The 16,236-nt window shown below is 40.4% G+C and overlaps 1 protein-coding gene across 1 annotated transcript in view; it reads left to right on the top strand.

Moving 5' to 3' along the window:
- LOC134582627 (butyrophilin subfamily 2 member A1-like) overlaps positions 1-15,884 on the top strand; it is an 80,724-nt gene extending 64,840 nt beyond the window's left edge. The window contains exons 8-11 of the mRNA XM_063439290.1: positions 12,163-12,183; positions 12,882-12,902; positions 15,128-15,157; positions 15,392-15,884. Coding sequence (XP_063295360.1) covers positions 12,163-12,183; positions 12,882-12,902; positions 15,128-15,157; positions 15,392-15,882 — 563 coding nt within the window. The 3' untranslated portion in view covers positions 15,883-15,884. The remainder of the gene's footprint in view (positions 1-12,162; positions 12,184-12,881; positions 12,903-15,127; positions 15,158-15,391) is intronic.
- The last annotated feature ends 352 nt before the right edge of the window (positions 15,885-16,236 follow it).

The raw sequence follows: 16,236 nt of genomic DNA, 5'->3' as shown, positions 1-16,236 counted from the left end.
TAAGCCTGTGTACTTATGCACAAAGCATTGTACGATCAGATTACACACATGTGCCATGCACGGCACATGTGTCAACTTGCCCAACTTCAATGCTGCCAACAAATTTGTTCCATTGTCACAAACCACTTTGCCGATATCCAGTTGCTGCGGAGTCAGCCACTTTTCCACCTGTGCATTCAGGGCGGACAGGAGTGCTTATCCGGTGTGACTCTCTGCTTTCAAGCAAATCAAACCCAAGAAGGTGTGACACTGCCGTATTCGGGATGTGGAATAGTACCTGGGGAGCTGGGGGGGTGCCGTTGATGTGGAGCAAGACGCAGCAGCAGAAGAAGACTCAGCCGAGGAGGTTATGGAAGAGGATGGAGTAGGAGGAGTAGAGGAGGTGGCAGCAGGCCTGCCTGCAAGTCGTGGCGGTGTCACCAACTCCTCTGCAGAGCCATGCATTCCATGCTTGGCAGCCGTCAGCAGGTTTACCCAATGCGCAGTGTAGGTGATATACCTGCCCTGACCATGCATTGCAGACCAGGTATCAGTGGTCAGATGGTCCCTTGCCCCAACACTGTGTGCCAGACATGCCATTACTTCCTTTTGCACAATCGAGTACAGGTTGGGGATTGCCTTTTGTGAAAAGAAATTTCGGCCGGGTACCTTCCACTGCGGTGTCCTAATAGCTAAAAAAAATGTGAACGCCTCAGACTCCTCCAGCTTGTATGGTAAAAGCTGGAGGGCTAGGTGGGTGTTGGACTTCCCACGACTCAGTTTCTTTTGGCACGGGTTGCAAATGGCATCGCTGTTGTCAGAGGCAGACACACAAAAAAAATGCCACACTGCTGAGCTCTGCAATGACAGTATTCTGGTGGTAGACACAGCATGCGTTGATTGGCGTGCTGTCGGGCTGACCCCGGGTGCCGATGCATGCTGTCTGACTATGCCACTAGCTCCTTACGACGACCTCCCCCTGCTTCCAACTCGTCTCCTCCTCCTCCTCCTCTCTGTCTCTCCATCTGAACTTTCGCCCCGTTCTTCTTCTTGCCGAGCGGGCACCCACGTGACATCCATGGACGCATCGTCATCATCAACCGCTTCACTTGTATCTGACAACTCAGCAAAGGAAGCAGCAGCGGGTACATCATCATCATCATCACACCGTACATCCATGTGTGTAATGCTGCCTGCCTGAGACATATCCCGGTTATCTACATCCTCTGGCAATAATGGTTACGCATCACTAATTTCTTCAAACGGATGTGTAAATAACTCCTCTGACATACCAAGTGAAGCGGCTGTGGTGCTAGTGTTGGTGGTGGCGGCAGACGGGTGAGTGGTATCTTGAGAGGGGCCCGAAGCTAAGCTGGAGGAGGATGGTGCGTCAAGGTTCCGAGCGGAAGCTGTAAAAGATTGGGTGTCCTGTGTTAGCCAGTCAACTATGTCCTCAGAACTTTTCAAGTTCAGGGTATGTGGCCTCTGAAAACTGGGCATTATTCTAGGGCAAAACGGAATCACAGCACCACGACCACGATGGCCCCTGCGGGGTGGCCTGCCTCTGCCTGTCATTTTTTTTGGGGATTAGTGGTACTATGCGTGCAAGCTACTGTGAGACCAGATATGAGTGGCACTGTGCAGTGGCAGAGGTTGGCAGAGTACACGCTGTAGGCCTGACACACCCGCTTGAAGACAACTAACTGCTTTTCAATCTCTAACAGTGAAAAAAGATTTTTGTTTTTAAATGCATGCTATAGAGACACCAGATATGATTGGCAATGTGCACTGGAACAGTTCTGGAGAGCACACGCTGAAGGAAGGACTGACAGAGCCGCTTGAAGGACACTGACTGGCTGCTATTAGCTTACACTAGAAACCTTTTTTCTTTGTAAAAGCACGCTATAGAGACACCAGATATGATTGGCAATGTGCACTTGAACAGTTCTGCAGAGAACACACTGTAGGCCTGACACACCCGCTTGAAGACAAGTAACTGCTATTCAATCTATAACAGTGAAAAAAAAATTTTTTTTAAAAGCACGCTATAAAGACACCAGATATGATTGGCAATGTGCACTGGAACAGTTCTGGAGAGCACACGCTGAAGGAAGGACTGACAGAGCCGCTTGAAGGACACTGACTGGCTGCTATTAGCTTACACTAGAAACCTTTTTTCTTTGTAAAAGCACGCTATAGAGACACCAGATATGATTGGCAATGTGCACTTGAACAGTTCTGCAGAGAACACACTGTAGGCCTGACACACCCGCTTGAAGACAAGTAACTGCTATTCAATCTATAACAGTGAAAAAAAAAATTTTTTTAAAAGCACGCTATAGAGACACCAGATATGATTGGCAATGTGCACTGGAACAGTTCTGGAGAGCACACGCTGAAGGAAGGACTGACAGAGCCGCTTGAAGGACACTGACTGGCTGCTATTAGCTTACACTAGAAACCTTTTTTCTTTGTAAAAGCACGCTATAGAGACACCAGATATGATTGGCAATGTGCACTTGAACAGTTCTGCAGAGCACACACTGTAGGCCTGACACATCCGCTTGAAGACAAGTAACTGCTATTCAATCTATAACAGTGAAAAAAACATTTTGTTTTTAAAAGCACGCTATAGAGACACCAGATATGATTGGCAATGTGCACTGGAACAGTTCTGGAGAGCACACGCTGAAGGAAGGACAGTATGACACACAGACGCTTGCAGACAACTAACTGCTATTCAATCTATTATAGTGAAAAAAAAGTTTGTGGGTTTTTAAATGCACGCTATTGTGCCACCAGATATGAGTGGCACTGTGCACTGGCACAGTGAAAAAAGTATTTTTTTTTAAATGCAAGCTATTGTGACACCAGATATGAGTGGTGGCACTGGGCAAGTGGGCACAGTACCCACTGTGAGCCTGACACAGAAGCTGGCAGGCAGGCAGGCAACTGCAATTGGATTACACAAAAAAAAGCAGACTGATGTTTTTTTGGGGTGCTGTCCTTATAGCAGAGATCAGATGAGTCCTTCAGGACTGTAGTGGACACTGAATACACTAGCCTAGCTATACATTTCCCTATCAAATGAGCAGCAGCTACACTTTCCCTCCTCTATCTAAGAATGCAGCTTCAGAATGAATCTAAAATGGATGCTGTACAGGAGGTGGGAGGGTCTGGAAGGGAGGGTCTGCTGCTTATTGGCTGGAATGTGTCTGCTGACTGTGAGGCACAGGGTCAAAGTTTAGTCAATGATGATGAATAGGGGACGGATCGAACCGCGCATGTGTTCGCCCGCCGTGGCGAACGCGAACACGCTATGTTTGCCGGGAACTATTCGCCGGCGAACAGTTTGGTGCATCACTAGTTAACTATACGAAGGTGGGTATTTCTGTCAACAAGGCTCTTAAATATGCTTTCTTCAGACATTTATTCAGATACCCTTTGGCTTTGAATTGAGATCTCAGAGTTATATTTGAAGTCTTCTACTGATGAGCAGTTTCTCCTGAGTTTCAAATATTGTCCGATAGGTATACCCCTTTTCAAGGCAGGAGGATGGTAACTCTCCCAGTTGAGGAAGTTGTTAGTAGCCGTAGGTTTCCTATAGAGAGTCGTGGATAGGAGGTTATCTTGTGTCACTTCAATAGTGACATCTAGAAAGTTGAGTTTTTGTTCCCCAATTTCGTAGGTAAATTTTAGATTAATATCATTAATATTGAGTTCCTCTACAAAATTCATGAACATCTCTTTAGTGCCAGTCCATACGATCATAATGTTGTCAATGTATCTTTTCCATATTTTGACAAATTCCGTGTATTTCCTTAGATGTAGGCCAACGACGACATTCTTTTCCCACCAACCCAGGTGAAGGTTGGCATATGAAGGGGCACAGGCTGTCCCCATGGCCGTACCCTTCACCTGGTGGTAGTATGTACCCTCGAAAAGGAAGTAATTATGGGTTAGAATAAATGAAAGTAGTTGTATGATGAACTCATTATGTTCCCTTAGTGTGGAGTCTCTGGTCTGGAGGAATGTATTCACATGTTTAATGCCGATTGAATGAGGGATTGAGCTGTATAGATCCTGTACATCTAAGCTGCATAATATTGCGTTGTTAGGTGTGGTGATACTGTCAAGTACATTGAGAGTTTGCTTCGGGTCTCTCAAGTGAGATGTAAGGGTTTTAACCAAACCTCTCAACATATGTACTACAATTTTACATCTATACATCAAGATCCTATCCCAGTTATAGACCATATCTATTAAAGTCTGAATTCTGGTAAATAGGAAGTATTCTACTTAGAGTAAACAGAGGATTAGCCATTTGGCTTTGGATAACTTTTTATGACCTTTCATTTTTTTTTATTAATATATGCGTTACAATGCTCATTTGAATATCATTACAATTTTGTTATTATTATCATTCTCCAGTTGACATCCACTTGCTGAGTTTTTTTACTCTGGTAAATGGACTGCTGTCATTTTTTTTTTTTTTTGAATTTTTTTTGGGTTGCGTGTTTGTTCTTTCTTACGTCCATGTAGGAAGGATTGGAGCTGTATGTAGGAGTATTGAGATGTTTGTGGTATATCGTAAAGCTTGCACAATTTCGGGAAGGGCAGTAGCTTGCCTGCCGCGTGTAGATGCGAGAGGTGCGTAGCTCCCCTTGCTTGCCATGGTGTTGCATGGAATGTTGGGATACAATAGGTGATGGCTTCTACAGGGGTTGCCATAGACAGAGGGTGTTTCGATTCGAAACAATTCCTATGTGCTTCCCAGGTGTGTAGTGCTAAGCCAATTTGTGTAGGCAGAGTCGGGATGCCTGGTCTAGTGGACTTATGCAGCCACAGTAGGTTAGCAATCTGGAACGGAGCTATAGCTTGGTTTTCCATTTGTTCCCACTGGGGTTGATTCTTACTAGTGAGATGTGTGAGCAAGGAAGTCAATATCGCTGCTTGGTAATATGATTTAACATGGGGGAACGCCATCCCCCCCTTCCTCACAGGAGCCATCAACACTTTTTGCGAGATTCTCGCTTTACCCATACCCCAAGTGAAATGCAACAACGTTTTTTGTACGTCTTTGAAGTAGGCGTTTGGTGCTCGCCAAGGGAGGTTCCTGAATAAGTACTGAAGTTTTGGCAATATGGTCATTTTTATTGCTATTATGCGCTCTGTCCATGATAGGAAGAGGCGACCCCAACCTCTGAGGATCTCGGCACACTCCCTCCAGACTCTATTGTAATTGGAGGGAAACATTTCATTCGGGTTTTTGGTGAATACCAGGCCTAGATATTTTATGTTCCCAGTTCTCCATTCAAATGGGTATTTCTCCTGGAGGCCAGCTAGCGTTTGTGGGTCTAGGCGGAGGCTCATAGCTTGCGTTTTGGTGGTGTTGAGGGAGTAATAGGACAGCTCTCCGTATTCGGTGATGAGCTGCATAATGTTGTGTAAGGATTTGTCAGGGTTGGTTATATATAGCAGAATATCATCCGCGAACGCGCTAATCTTTATGTGTTTCCCATGCCAGTCTACTCCCTCGATCCCCCTATGTGTTCGAATAGCTGTAAGAAGTGGTTCCAAGGCCAGCACATAGAGCAGGGGGGACAGAGGGCACCCCTGTCTCGTGCCATTCGAGATCTTAAAGGGTTGGGACAAGAACCCAGCTTGTAACACCTGGGCCGTGGGGTTTGAGTACAGGGCAAACATCTGGGTAATAAATTGTTGTGGGAATCCGAACCTCTCCAACACTTGCCTGAGGAAGGGCCAACCCAGGCGGTCAAAGGCTTTTTCCGCATCCAAAGCCAGCAGCAGACCCCCTGGGCCCGACCCCCTCATCTTTTCCAGTACGAGGGACAGTTTCCTAGAGTTATCTGTTCCCTGTCTCCCCAGGACAAACCCCGTTTGGTCGTCGTGTATTAGAGTCGGGAGGATTTTGCTCAATCTGGTGGCCAGGATTTTAGCATAGATCTTAGCATCAGTGTTTAATAAGGAAATGGGTCGAAAGTTTTTGCATTGGTCTGGGGGCTTCCCTGGTTTGGGCAAGGTAACAATCGTAGCCAGCAGCATCTCGGGAGGGAGCTGCCCTGTGTCCGCCGCTGCGCGGAAGGTCCGCACCAGCCACGGGCCAATTAACTCTGCGAATGATTTGTAATATGCGTTGGGTAACCCATCTGCCCCCGGAGATTTCCCCGCAGGCAGATGCTTGATGGTGTCTAGGACTTCCTCTAACGTAATGGGTTCGAGAAGGGCTGTGAGATGTGCGTCGTCAAGTTGTGGGAGGGGGAGCTTCTGTAAGTACGAGCGAATCGAGGATTCGTTCAGTGGGGGGACGTTAGGTTGGTCTTTTAGGTTATATAAGTTCGAATAGTAATTCGCAAATGCTTGCGAGATGTCTAGGGGGTTTTGTACCTTTTTGCCTTCGGTGGTGTGCAGATAAGATATTTTAGACGCTGCTAGTCTTGCCCTCAACCTATTTGCAAGATATTTAGTGGCTTTACCACTGTGGTGGTAAGAGGTTGCTTGCATTTTTTGCAGAAAGTAGGCAGTTTTTGTGGCGTTTAGTTCAGTCAGTCGGTCCGTCAGGGTCTGTACTTGATTAGCCAGTGTATTAGAAGGGTTTGTTTTATTTTTGGCAGTCGCTATAGCCAACAGTTTCTGGCATTCTACCTGTGATTCCTGTCTACATTTTTTTAGGTGTGATGCGCGTCCGATAAAGAGTCCTCTCACCACAGCTTTGTGTGCTAACCACACAGTTGAGTCTGACACCTCTCCCCCGGAGTTTGTTTGGAAATAATTCTCTAATTCCTTTTTTACCTGGGACAGGAATGTGTGATCTTGTAACAATGTTTCATTTAACCGCCAAGTCCCTTTCCCTTTAAACTGGAAGGAGTCAGAGAGCTCTAGATATACCGGGCTGTGGTCCGACCACGTTATCTCACCAATGTGACATTTCGAAACCTGTGCTAATGTCGCTTGGTCTACATAGAATGTATCTATGCGAGTGTAGGTATTGTGTACCTTGGAATGGAAGGTATAATCCCTTTCCCCAGGGTGGAGGACCCTCCAGCTGTCATATAAGTTGTGCAGTGTAAGGTGTGCAGTTAACGATTTGCCCAAGGCTACCAAGTGTCCCCGTCTCACGCTTTGGTGTATCGCTGACGTGTCTTCCTCAGGAGAGGTAATAAAATTGAAATCACCACAGAGGACCAACCCTCCTATTTTTATTTTTTCAATTTGGTGCAGGAGGCGCCGGAGAAATGCCTCTGTTCCCGTGTTAGGGAAGTATGCTGAGACAAGTGTGTATGGGGCGTTATTAAAAAGGCCTATCAGGATAATAAATCTGCCTTGCGGATCAACCAATTTCCCCTGTTCTACAAACGCCACATCTTTGTGAATTAGGATAGACGTCCCTTTGGACTTATTCTCTGAGACTGCATGGTATTGAACCGGGAAAAGTTTGGTATATATTTCAGGGGTTTTGGTATTTTTGAAATGAGTCTCCTGGATACAGGCAACGTCAATCCCCTTTGTCCTAAGCTCTTGTAGCAAAAGTCGTCGTTTACCTGGGGTGTTCAACCCTTTTACGTTATAGGTCAATAATTTCATAATGGGTTAATAATACTATGTAGTACCAAATGCTAGGGTGGACTCTATCGAACTGGAGTGGTGCCTTGTGCGTGGTGGTTATTGTCAAGTTCTGGTATTGTTTGTGGAAATAAATTTTTTGGGTAGGTAACATGTGATCTGCATACCTATGGATGGGGTGGGAGGGGTAAGAGGGGTAAGGAGGGTTTAGGACAATTTGTGGGTGGTGTACCCAGTATGACTCCCAAGTGCAGAGTCGCGTTCCGCCGCCTAGCCAGTAGGTGCGGTTGGTGGGGGGGATGTCGGTGAACCCGTCTAACATGTCGGATATTCACCTAGGAACCTCAGAGCAGTTGTAACATCAACATCAATCAGTTCTTAAATATCTAAACAACTAAACAACTAACAACAGCGCTAATACAATTATGGTTCACTTTCCTTAAACATCATGTGAGCTATTTCAGGCAACATACTGGTCTGTCTCAGCCACTGCTGCTCAATCTGAACCCCGTTTGGTTAACCATGCGTAAGGGGCAGAGTCATAGTCTAACCAGCAGTGTATGTTTCCTATTTATAGAACTATACGTGATACAACTAGTAATAAAACAAAGTTCATGTGTCACCATAAGGCGAAGTGTCTTTGGCAATGTCTAGTTGTTCAGCTCGACATGCAACTGTGGAGTTTAAAGTGAGTGTGTGGCATAGTTACGTGTATCTTGGGTGCTTCATTGGGTCGACCACTCCGGCGACATTCTCGGGACTTTCGCTGCTTTAGGTGGGCCAGTGGATGGAAGTGGGAGCCCCCAGTCGCGTAGCTTGTGGATTCCTTGGGTCGCATCTGTAATCAGGTGGATCGCCTCTTGGTGGGATATTAGGAGTTTAGCCGGGTAGCCCCAGCGGTACTTCACATTGTGGTCCCTCAGGATCGTGGTGATGGGCGCCAGCGACTTCCGAAACTGTAAGGTGGCGGCTGAGAGGTCTGCAAAAATTTTAATAGACTTGTAGTCTTCTGGCATGCCAGCGGTTCTGCTTGCTCTCACGATCTTCTCCTTAGCATGGAAGAAATGTATCCGCGCTATGACATCTCTCTCCGCCGTCGGCGGCAGGTGCTTTGGCCTTCTCAGTCTATGTGCTCTGTCTATGATCAATTGGTCAGGGTGGATTTCTGGGACGAGTGCCTGAAACAGGTCGGCAAAATAGTTGTGTAAGTCCGCATTTTGTATTGATTCCGGTATCCCCCGGAATCTGAGGTTGTTCCTCCGTGCTCTGTCTTCTATGTCTGCCAATTTAATTCTGTGCTCTTCCAGGATATTATCCATCTCCTGGATTTTATCTGCCAGGCTGTTGTGGGCTACAGCATACTCGTCCATTTTGGTTTCTATCTGTGCTGTGCGGGACCCAATTTCTTGAACTTCTTTGCGGAGTTCTAGTGTGAGCTCCTGGAGCTGTTTTTTCATATTTTTCTGTATGTTTGCAGTGAATTCTGCCATCATTTCGCGGATTCCTCCCATCGTCAGTGGTTGTTCCTCTGATGTGCGCGAGGGTGAGGGGGAAGATTCCCGCGTTTCCTGATCGCCGCCATCTTGGGTAGGCTCCTGATCCTCTCTCCGCTTGGAGGCCGCGGTTTTTGTGAGGAAGAATGCCGCCCGATCGGTCTTTCCAGTTTTGGATTTTTGTCTCTGGGACATGGCTGACCTGTTCACTGAGCAGTAGGTAAGGCTGTAACTCGTGTTTTCGCTCGGTATACCGATTATTTATCGCTCTTTTGGTTCCTTGTAGTCGGAGCTTTCTCTACATGCGTCTGTTCAGCTCCGGTAGCAGGCCACGCCCCCGACTGCTGTCATTTTTAGTTGTACTGATGGTGTCACTGCATTGTGCAAGACATGTAGTAGGGAAGACCATATAGACTAACTGCTGGATACTGAAGATATGAATCTAGTCATATACTAAAGTTATTGATCAATTTTTCTCATTTTATTTATACTTATTTAACAAATAATCTACTTCCTTTAAACACTTGGTGAAAGGATCATTATATTAAATAATCGTGTTAAGGTGACCGTTGTCCTTTAAGCATATATAGATACATTCTCTCATTATTCGAAAAGATTTAGGTACCGCAAATTGTGGTGCAGTATTTTCAAGAAGATTCATGATGTCTGAACATCAAGCCTAAGACACATTACCTAAAAAGAACAATGGAAAATTAAAATAATTGGTGCTACCATATACCATGAAATGTATATTTCTCTAAATGTTCGTAAGAAATAAAAAGGATGAAATAATTTATTAAGGAATTGATTAGTAAAACACATAGTCCTACTAATAAAAATGTAAATATTTTTACAGATGATCGAGATGCAAGAATACGTAAGTTTATCATACTTTATTGATTTACTTAATATTTCAAAAGAGAGCAAAAGAGTTCCGGTTACTTTTCCTTTAAACCCCCACTATTGTGTGTTTTTTCTACCATGAACACAGTGACCTCGTTTCCATGGTTGTTGGTAAAACATATAGCCACAAAGCAATGAAATTATCCATAGCTAGTAGGCAATGGTAATTTACAAATACAAACTAGTCTTAGTGGGTAAATACCTGCGTTTAACATTTGCACTCTACTCATGTTCATGTCAAGTGATACCAACCACCAAATATGACAAGTATTTATTGAAAATTACATGTACAGTGGTTACAAATAGGCTTTCTTGCTTAACCCATTAAGGACACATGACATGTGTGACCTGTCATGATTCCCTTTTATCTCAGAAGTTTGGTCCTTAAGGGGTTAAACATACCCGAATATAGAATAAAGGTAAAAATGTTTAATGGATGCATAAGATATATTGAGAGTTTGCAGTTCTAAACATGTTTTTTTCTCTCTATACCTAGATGAGGCAGGAGTAATTTTTGTTACCGTCTACCATAGAAACCAAGTGTTACTTAATATTTAGCATCTCCTAATTAATCTCTATGTAATATATTAAAACTTTCAGCAACTGCTAATTACCCACAGTTAAATATTGCAATCTGTTGCAAGCTAAAACAACAACCATTTTAACAATTAAGGACTAGTCACTAAATGACAAGCATGGAGACAAGCCAAACGTTACATCAGTCTATCTTCAGAACAAAACAGTGATTGTGTTCATGTTCAATGGACTAGACAATAATTATTTTATTCAGCACTGGTTGTATGATTCTTTTTAGCAGGAACACATCTTTCTCAAGTCTTTATTAGTAATTTTTTACCAGTAGTATCACTGATAACTCAAAATCATAATCACACAGAAATCATGAAATTGAATAACCACAAGTGTTTTTGCAAGCATGTCTCATCAATATGTAGCATCTGATAATTTGTATGCTTTCCAATTTATGCTCTTGTGTTCACTGTTTACATGTTATGTAGCTTGTAGATCAAAGTCAAGGTGACTATAAGCTGTCAAGAAAAGATTATGTTTTACAGATATCTTCTCCTGGATATAGTTTACTCTTTATGTCACACTTGCAGATCTTAATGCATAAATTCCTTCACCAATTGCCACTGGTGCATTTTAGAGATTAACAGTATGCTTCTCAACCAAAAACATTTTAGGATAACCCAGAACTATTTTCCAGAATGCATTTACTTTTATTATTGTTCCACTTATAACCTAAACCAAGCATAGGCAACCTTCTGCACTGCAGATGTTTTGGACTACACCTCCCATGATGCTTTCCCAGCATTATGGGTATAAGAGCATTATGGGGGATGTAGTCCTCAACATCTGGAGTGCTGAAGGTTGCCTACCCCTGACCTAAACTATGTTGCATACCTTAGTATTATAATAATAATAATGATAGTAAAAATAATAAATTGGAATTAACAAATGTTTGATCACAATATCGGCCAACATTTAACAAAAACTAATGTAGGGTGCATGGGGGAATTGCCTATTCACAAATGTGATCACAAAGGATGAAAGGGCATCATGGCAAAATACATAATGGGTGAGAGGTATCAATGTGTTCTATACAGCTTCTTTTATTTATTTTATTTTCCTTACCTATCTGTGCTTACTACATTTTCTGAAAATGGTGGGTTTCCTTTACCTAAATTCAACCATTTTTCTCAGAAATAACAATTTAGAGAAAACTGCCAATTTGAGACGGTTGGAAAAATTAAAAGTGAAATTGAACAGTTTCCTGGCTAAAAAAAAAAAGGTAAATGTTTCATTAAATTATGGTAGGATGCGAAAAGAGCAAACAATGAGAGAACCCAACAGATGCAATAAATTGTGCCCCAAAAATACCAAAGGCACAACACTGTCTGCAACACTTTGATAACTCTTTCCCAATAAGTTGAAACAATGCCCAATGTTATTCATGACCACACAGGTTCTGATAAATCGAGTCTAGGCAACATCTGATTTCTAGTCTCCATCAAGCACCCAAAACTTGTCAAAACTGACAATTATTTATGCATATAAAAAAACATATTTAGATAAATGATTTGTTATTCTATGCATTTTCAATATACAGCATATAGAATTTACACTTTCAAAATAAGCTATATTTTATATAATTTCTCCATATATTGTTTTATTTCTCCTATAGAAGAATTGGAGCAAAGTGCAAGTAAGTTGGCTTATTTATTTATTGTTCTATGTGTATTTCTGTATTACTTGTGTAGAAAATTAGACATAGAAAATGGACCTATAAAATGATTGCTGATTTTTGATGGATGGAGGATGTAAAGGATACTTGTGTCTCTTACTGGACCACACAATGGTAATTTATATCTAGTTACAAATGTTTCAACAGCAGAGGACATAGTTGAGTTAAGTTATATATTAATTATGTGAATTGATAACAGACAGAGAGACAGATAAAATGTATTTATTTACCTTTAAAACTATTCGATAAGAGTCATAGTTATATCACCTAATGATCAACTTGGCACTGTCAGGGGAGCAACCAATGCCTCTGGGACAGAAATAAATTTTTCCTAAAGGTCATGCTGTGCTGAATAAAAACATGATGTGTGCTTATAATATTTAAGAAATTCAGAAGCTAAAAAAAAAAAAAAAAAAAAAGATTAATTCATCATGTATTTAAAAAGTAATGCTTCATCATAGTAACTATTATTTTTTTCTTAAATGTTATCCTAGGTATAGAATCTAGTAGTTAAGTGTATTTCCCTGGAAAAATAGGAAACAATAAACTTTATACAACAGGTTCACTTAAGGCACAATTTGAATGGAAGAGTGAAAAAATAAAACATTTTTATACAGAGAAAAATCCTCACTAATCCTATTTTTTTTCTTTTTTACCAGAACAAAACTCCATCAACTTCGGTAAGTTGTTCCAATTATAAAAAAAAATGTATATGTGTCTGTGTGAATAGATAGATAGTTATGAAGTTTATTAGATGGAATTGTGGACCAATGTTCCGCAAAAAAGAGGTTAGTTGACAAATGACTTTAAAAATTAGGTAAAAAAAAAAGGCCAACAGGAAAAAAAAAATCTCTAACTCCGGTGATAAGATTTTTTTTTCTAATATTCCTATTTTGCTCTAAATTGTACCGTCTGGTTTTCAACAAACCACATGCTGCTACTAAAAGAACATTTGGTTCTCGAAACATTATTTTATTTGTATCAGAAAACTAAACAAAATATTAAAGATGTGTTCTTTTTAATGACTTTTATAACTGCTTCAAAGTTGATAGTGGATGGGGTCTTGTTTTAATATGACTTGTCATGTCATTTTTTTTTTTTGTCATGTCATTTTGGCCAGTAGTAATTATTCCAAAGGAGAGTCTGGGCACCAAGGCAGTAGAATCAAGCTGGATTTAGTGAGACCAGTGCAGTCTTTGTCAAAGCTAACACTTATTCATACCGTGCATACATTTATAGTGAAAAAATTCAATATACTTGCACATGGAGATTCCACACTACAGGAACCGGATGTAACCAAACGCCACTACGTGAAGAAACCTCAATCCTGGAAGTGATGAGAGACTTGTTAGACTTGTAGACATTTCATCTCCATGGTGATGCAGCTCCACAGAGATGTAGGCAATACATACAACAGTACATTTCAGAAAGAAAAGTGTGCACCCCAATTGGGAGAAAAGTGTAACAAAAAAAAAATCTACAGACAAAAAACAGATCAAACATTGAATAGCATATCAGGAAGTATGGAAACTGTGCAGTACTGTTATACACTTGCAAATGTTTTGATTATGAAGGTAGTGCATGTCTCACATCACTCTAGAGTATAACAACCAACAAATTCATCCTCTCTGTTTCAAATACTTACCAATCAGAACTTGAATGGAGAAAAAAAATACAAAATAGTGCAAAACTGTATATATAAAATCATACCGTTAATACATAATATGCTCTTACACGATTAAAAAGCAACCAGGCTTATTGCCACCTCCTAAATGGTGGTATATCACAAGTTATTAAAAGCAATGTACAAGGAAGCAGCCTCCTAACTGCACTAATACAAACACATGTCATAACATTGACATAGGACATAACAAATGCAATCTATCCCAAACATTGTCACTCTTGGTCCAAATAAAGTCTGCTTTAATCTACTGACTGTATGCCTGGACCCCCTTTTGAATTGTTACAAGTAGGAGGGCTACTGCTCTTGTTTGTGTGAGCATCAGTGGAGGATATGAAGGAAGTATGCAATACCCTTCTATATATTTAAAAACATTTTGACATGTAGTGACCAAGCCAGTATTCAAACTTTACACTTATCCATTGGTTTGGACACTCTCAAATTGGGAGTATCTAAACTCTTTGCTGATTTAAAGTTGAATATTATTTTGTCCCCAGAAAGATTTTTATTCCATTTAGACTTGCCAAAAATGGATAAATCATCTCTGTATTTGACCATACACGTTTTGATGGCCGTTAAACTTTGTATTGCCAGAAAGTGGAAACAGAACATACCTCCCTCCTTAACAGAAATTAAAGCCCAGATCCAATATCAAGGTCTAATGGAAAAGGCGGCTTATTTTAAAGACAACAATATTGTTTCTTATAATAAGATATGGACAAAATGGTTCCACTACTATAAAGAATAGAATGTCTACTCTCTAGTAAAACAAGCCCTTGCATAGCTACTCTTATCTGGTAAATGCTAATAATAGCTTCCCGAAAATAGCTCCAGACCGAATTTATATATTAAAAAAAGCGACGTTGGTACCGCCCATTCTCTCTGTTCTCGATAGTTGCCCTCATTTTTTGATAAGGAGTTTAACTCAAGATTATAGTAATTTCTCAGATACTAATACTTAAAGACTATTCAATCGAGAAACGAATTATACAGGAGTACGCTGAAATATTTTAATATACTATTTTGGTTTGTTGTGATCTGAAAGATGATGTTGAATACTTGTTTAAATTTGTAAAACTACAATAAAAAAATATACAAACAAAAAAAACTAAAAAACTTTACACTTGTCCACTAGCCATGAAAGAGTGAAAATTCATATTTTATATATTTAATATTTAAATTCAAATCATTTAATCCAAAATATAAATATTTTGCTTCTTCTAGAGTTCTATAAAATCTGGAGCCCTGTAAAAGGTTAGTATTCTCTTGAACTTTTTTTTTTTTTTTTTTTTTTTTAGCATTTGCTTATAAAATTGGACCGGAATATAAAGTTTTACATATATCTTACCTATAAAATATTAAGAAATATAGACTTTGTACACACTTAAACAAAAGACAGATTGATTATTCATATATGTTTTACAATACATCTGCTATTCTGCTTATTGCTTCATTATCCTTCATTCTAACTAATGATTATCCCCTTAGAATCAGTGACACTAAACATCCTGACGGTACCAAGACGCATTTGTAATAAAATAGAAATAACAAACAGCCAAATATATATGAAGAAAAGAGAATCCATATTGATTGACAGGTCTGAGAAATTGAGTGCATATGCACTTGGGAATGAAGGATTTACATCAGGAAAGCACTTCTGGGTGGTGGAAATGCTTGATGATTGGAACGGATGCATTGTGGGTGTAGCAGAATCCTTTGTGCAGAAAAATTATTTGATTATTCCCAATCAAAAAAATGGGATTTATTCTGTGTGGATTTGGAAAACGGACATCAAAGAGAAGGACTCAGTATCCAAGACTTTAAAGCTTAGAGTATGTTTAGATTATGAAGGTAAAACAATATCTGTGTTTAATTATGAAGCTAAAGGATTTATTCACAAAAGATACTTTCGTACTGGCTTCAAAAATAAAATGTTCCCATTTTTCCGTATCACCCCTGGAGCTAAAATTGAACTTTGATATTTCAGCCTTTTGCCATTTTTAATAATATAAAATTTGTATTTTTCTTAAATAAAATGTGTATTTTATAACAAAAAAAATAAAGTTTAATTTGTATTATTTCAGACAAATTCAGCTGCAAAATATAAAATTGGGTTTTTAAAAACTGCATTAAAAAATTAAGTGCATATTAACATGAGCATATGTGCATGTTGAAACCTTTTATCTTTTATTGTAATGGATATAACTAAGCACCTAGTAGCCCTTTCTGTCCCCTTATCGCATGGGTGGATATATGTATATTCTAAATATAATTTAAGGAAACTCAGGTCAGCACAAAACACATATACCTCAATGAAGATTAAAGTAAAAAAT

This window comes from Pelobates fuscus, chromosome 13, assembly GCF_036172605.1.
Source record: "Pelobates fuscus isolate aPelFus1 chromosome 13, aPelFus1.pri, whole genome shotgun sequence".
Lineage (NCBI taxonomy): Eukaryota > Metazoa > Chordata > Amphibia > Anura > Pelobatidae > Pelobates > Pelobates fuscus.
The sequence above is the reverse complement of the archived record's forward strand: the minus strand, read 5'-3'. Positions and strand labels throughout refer to the sequence as shown.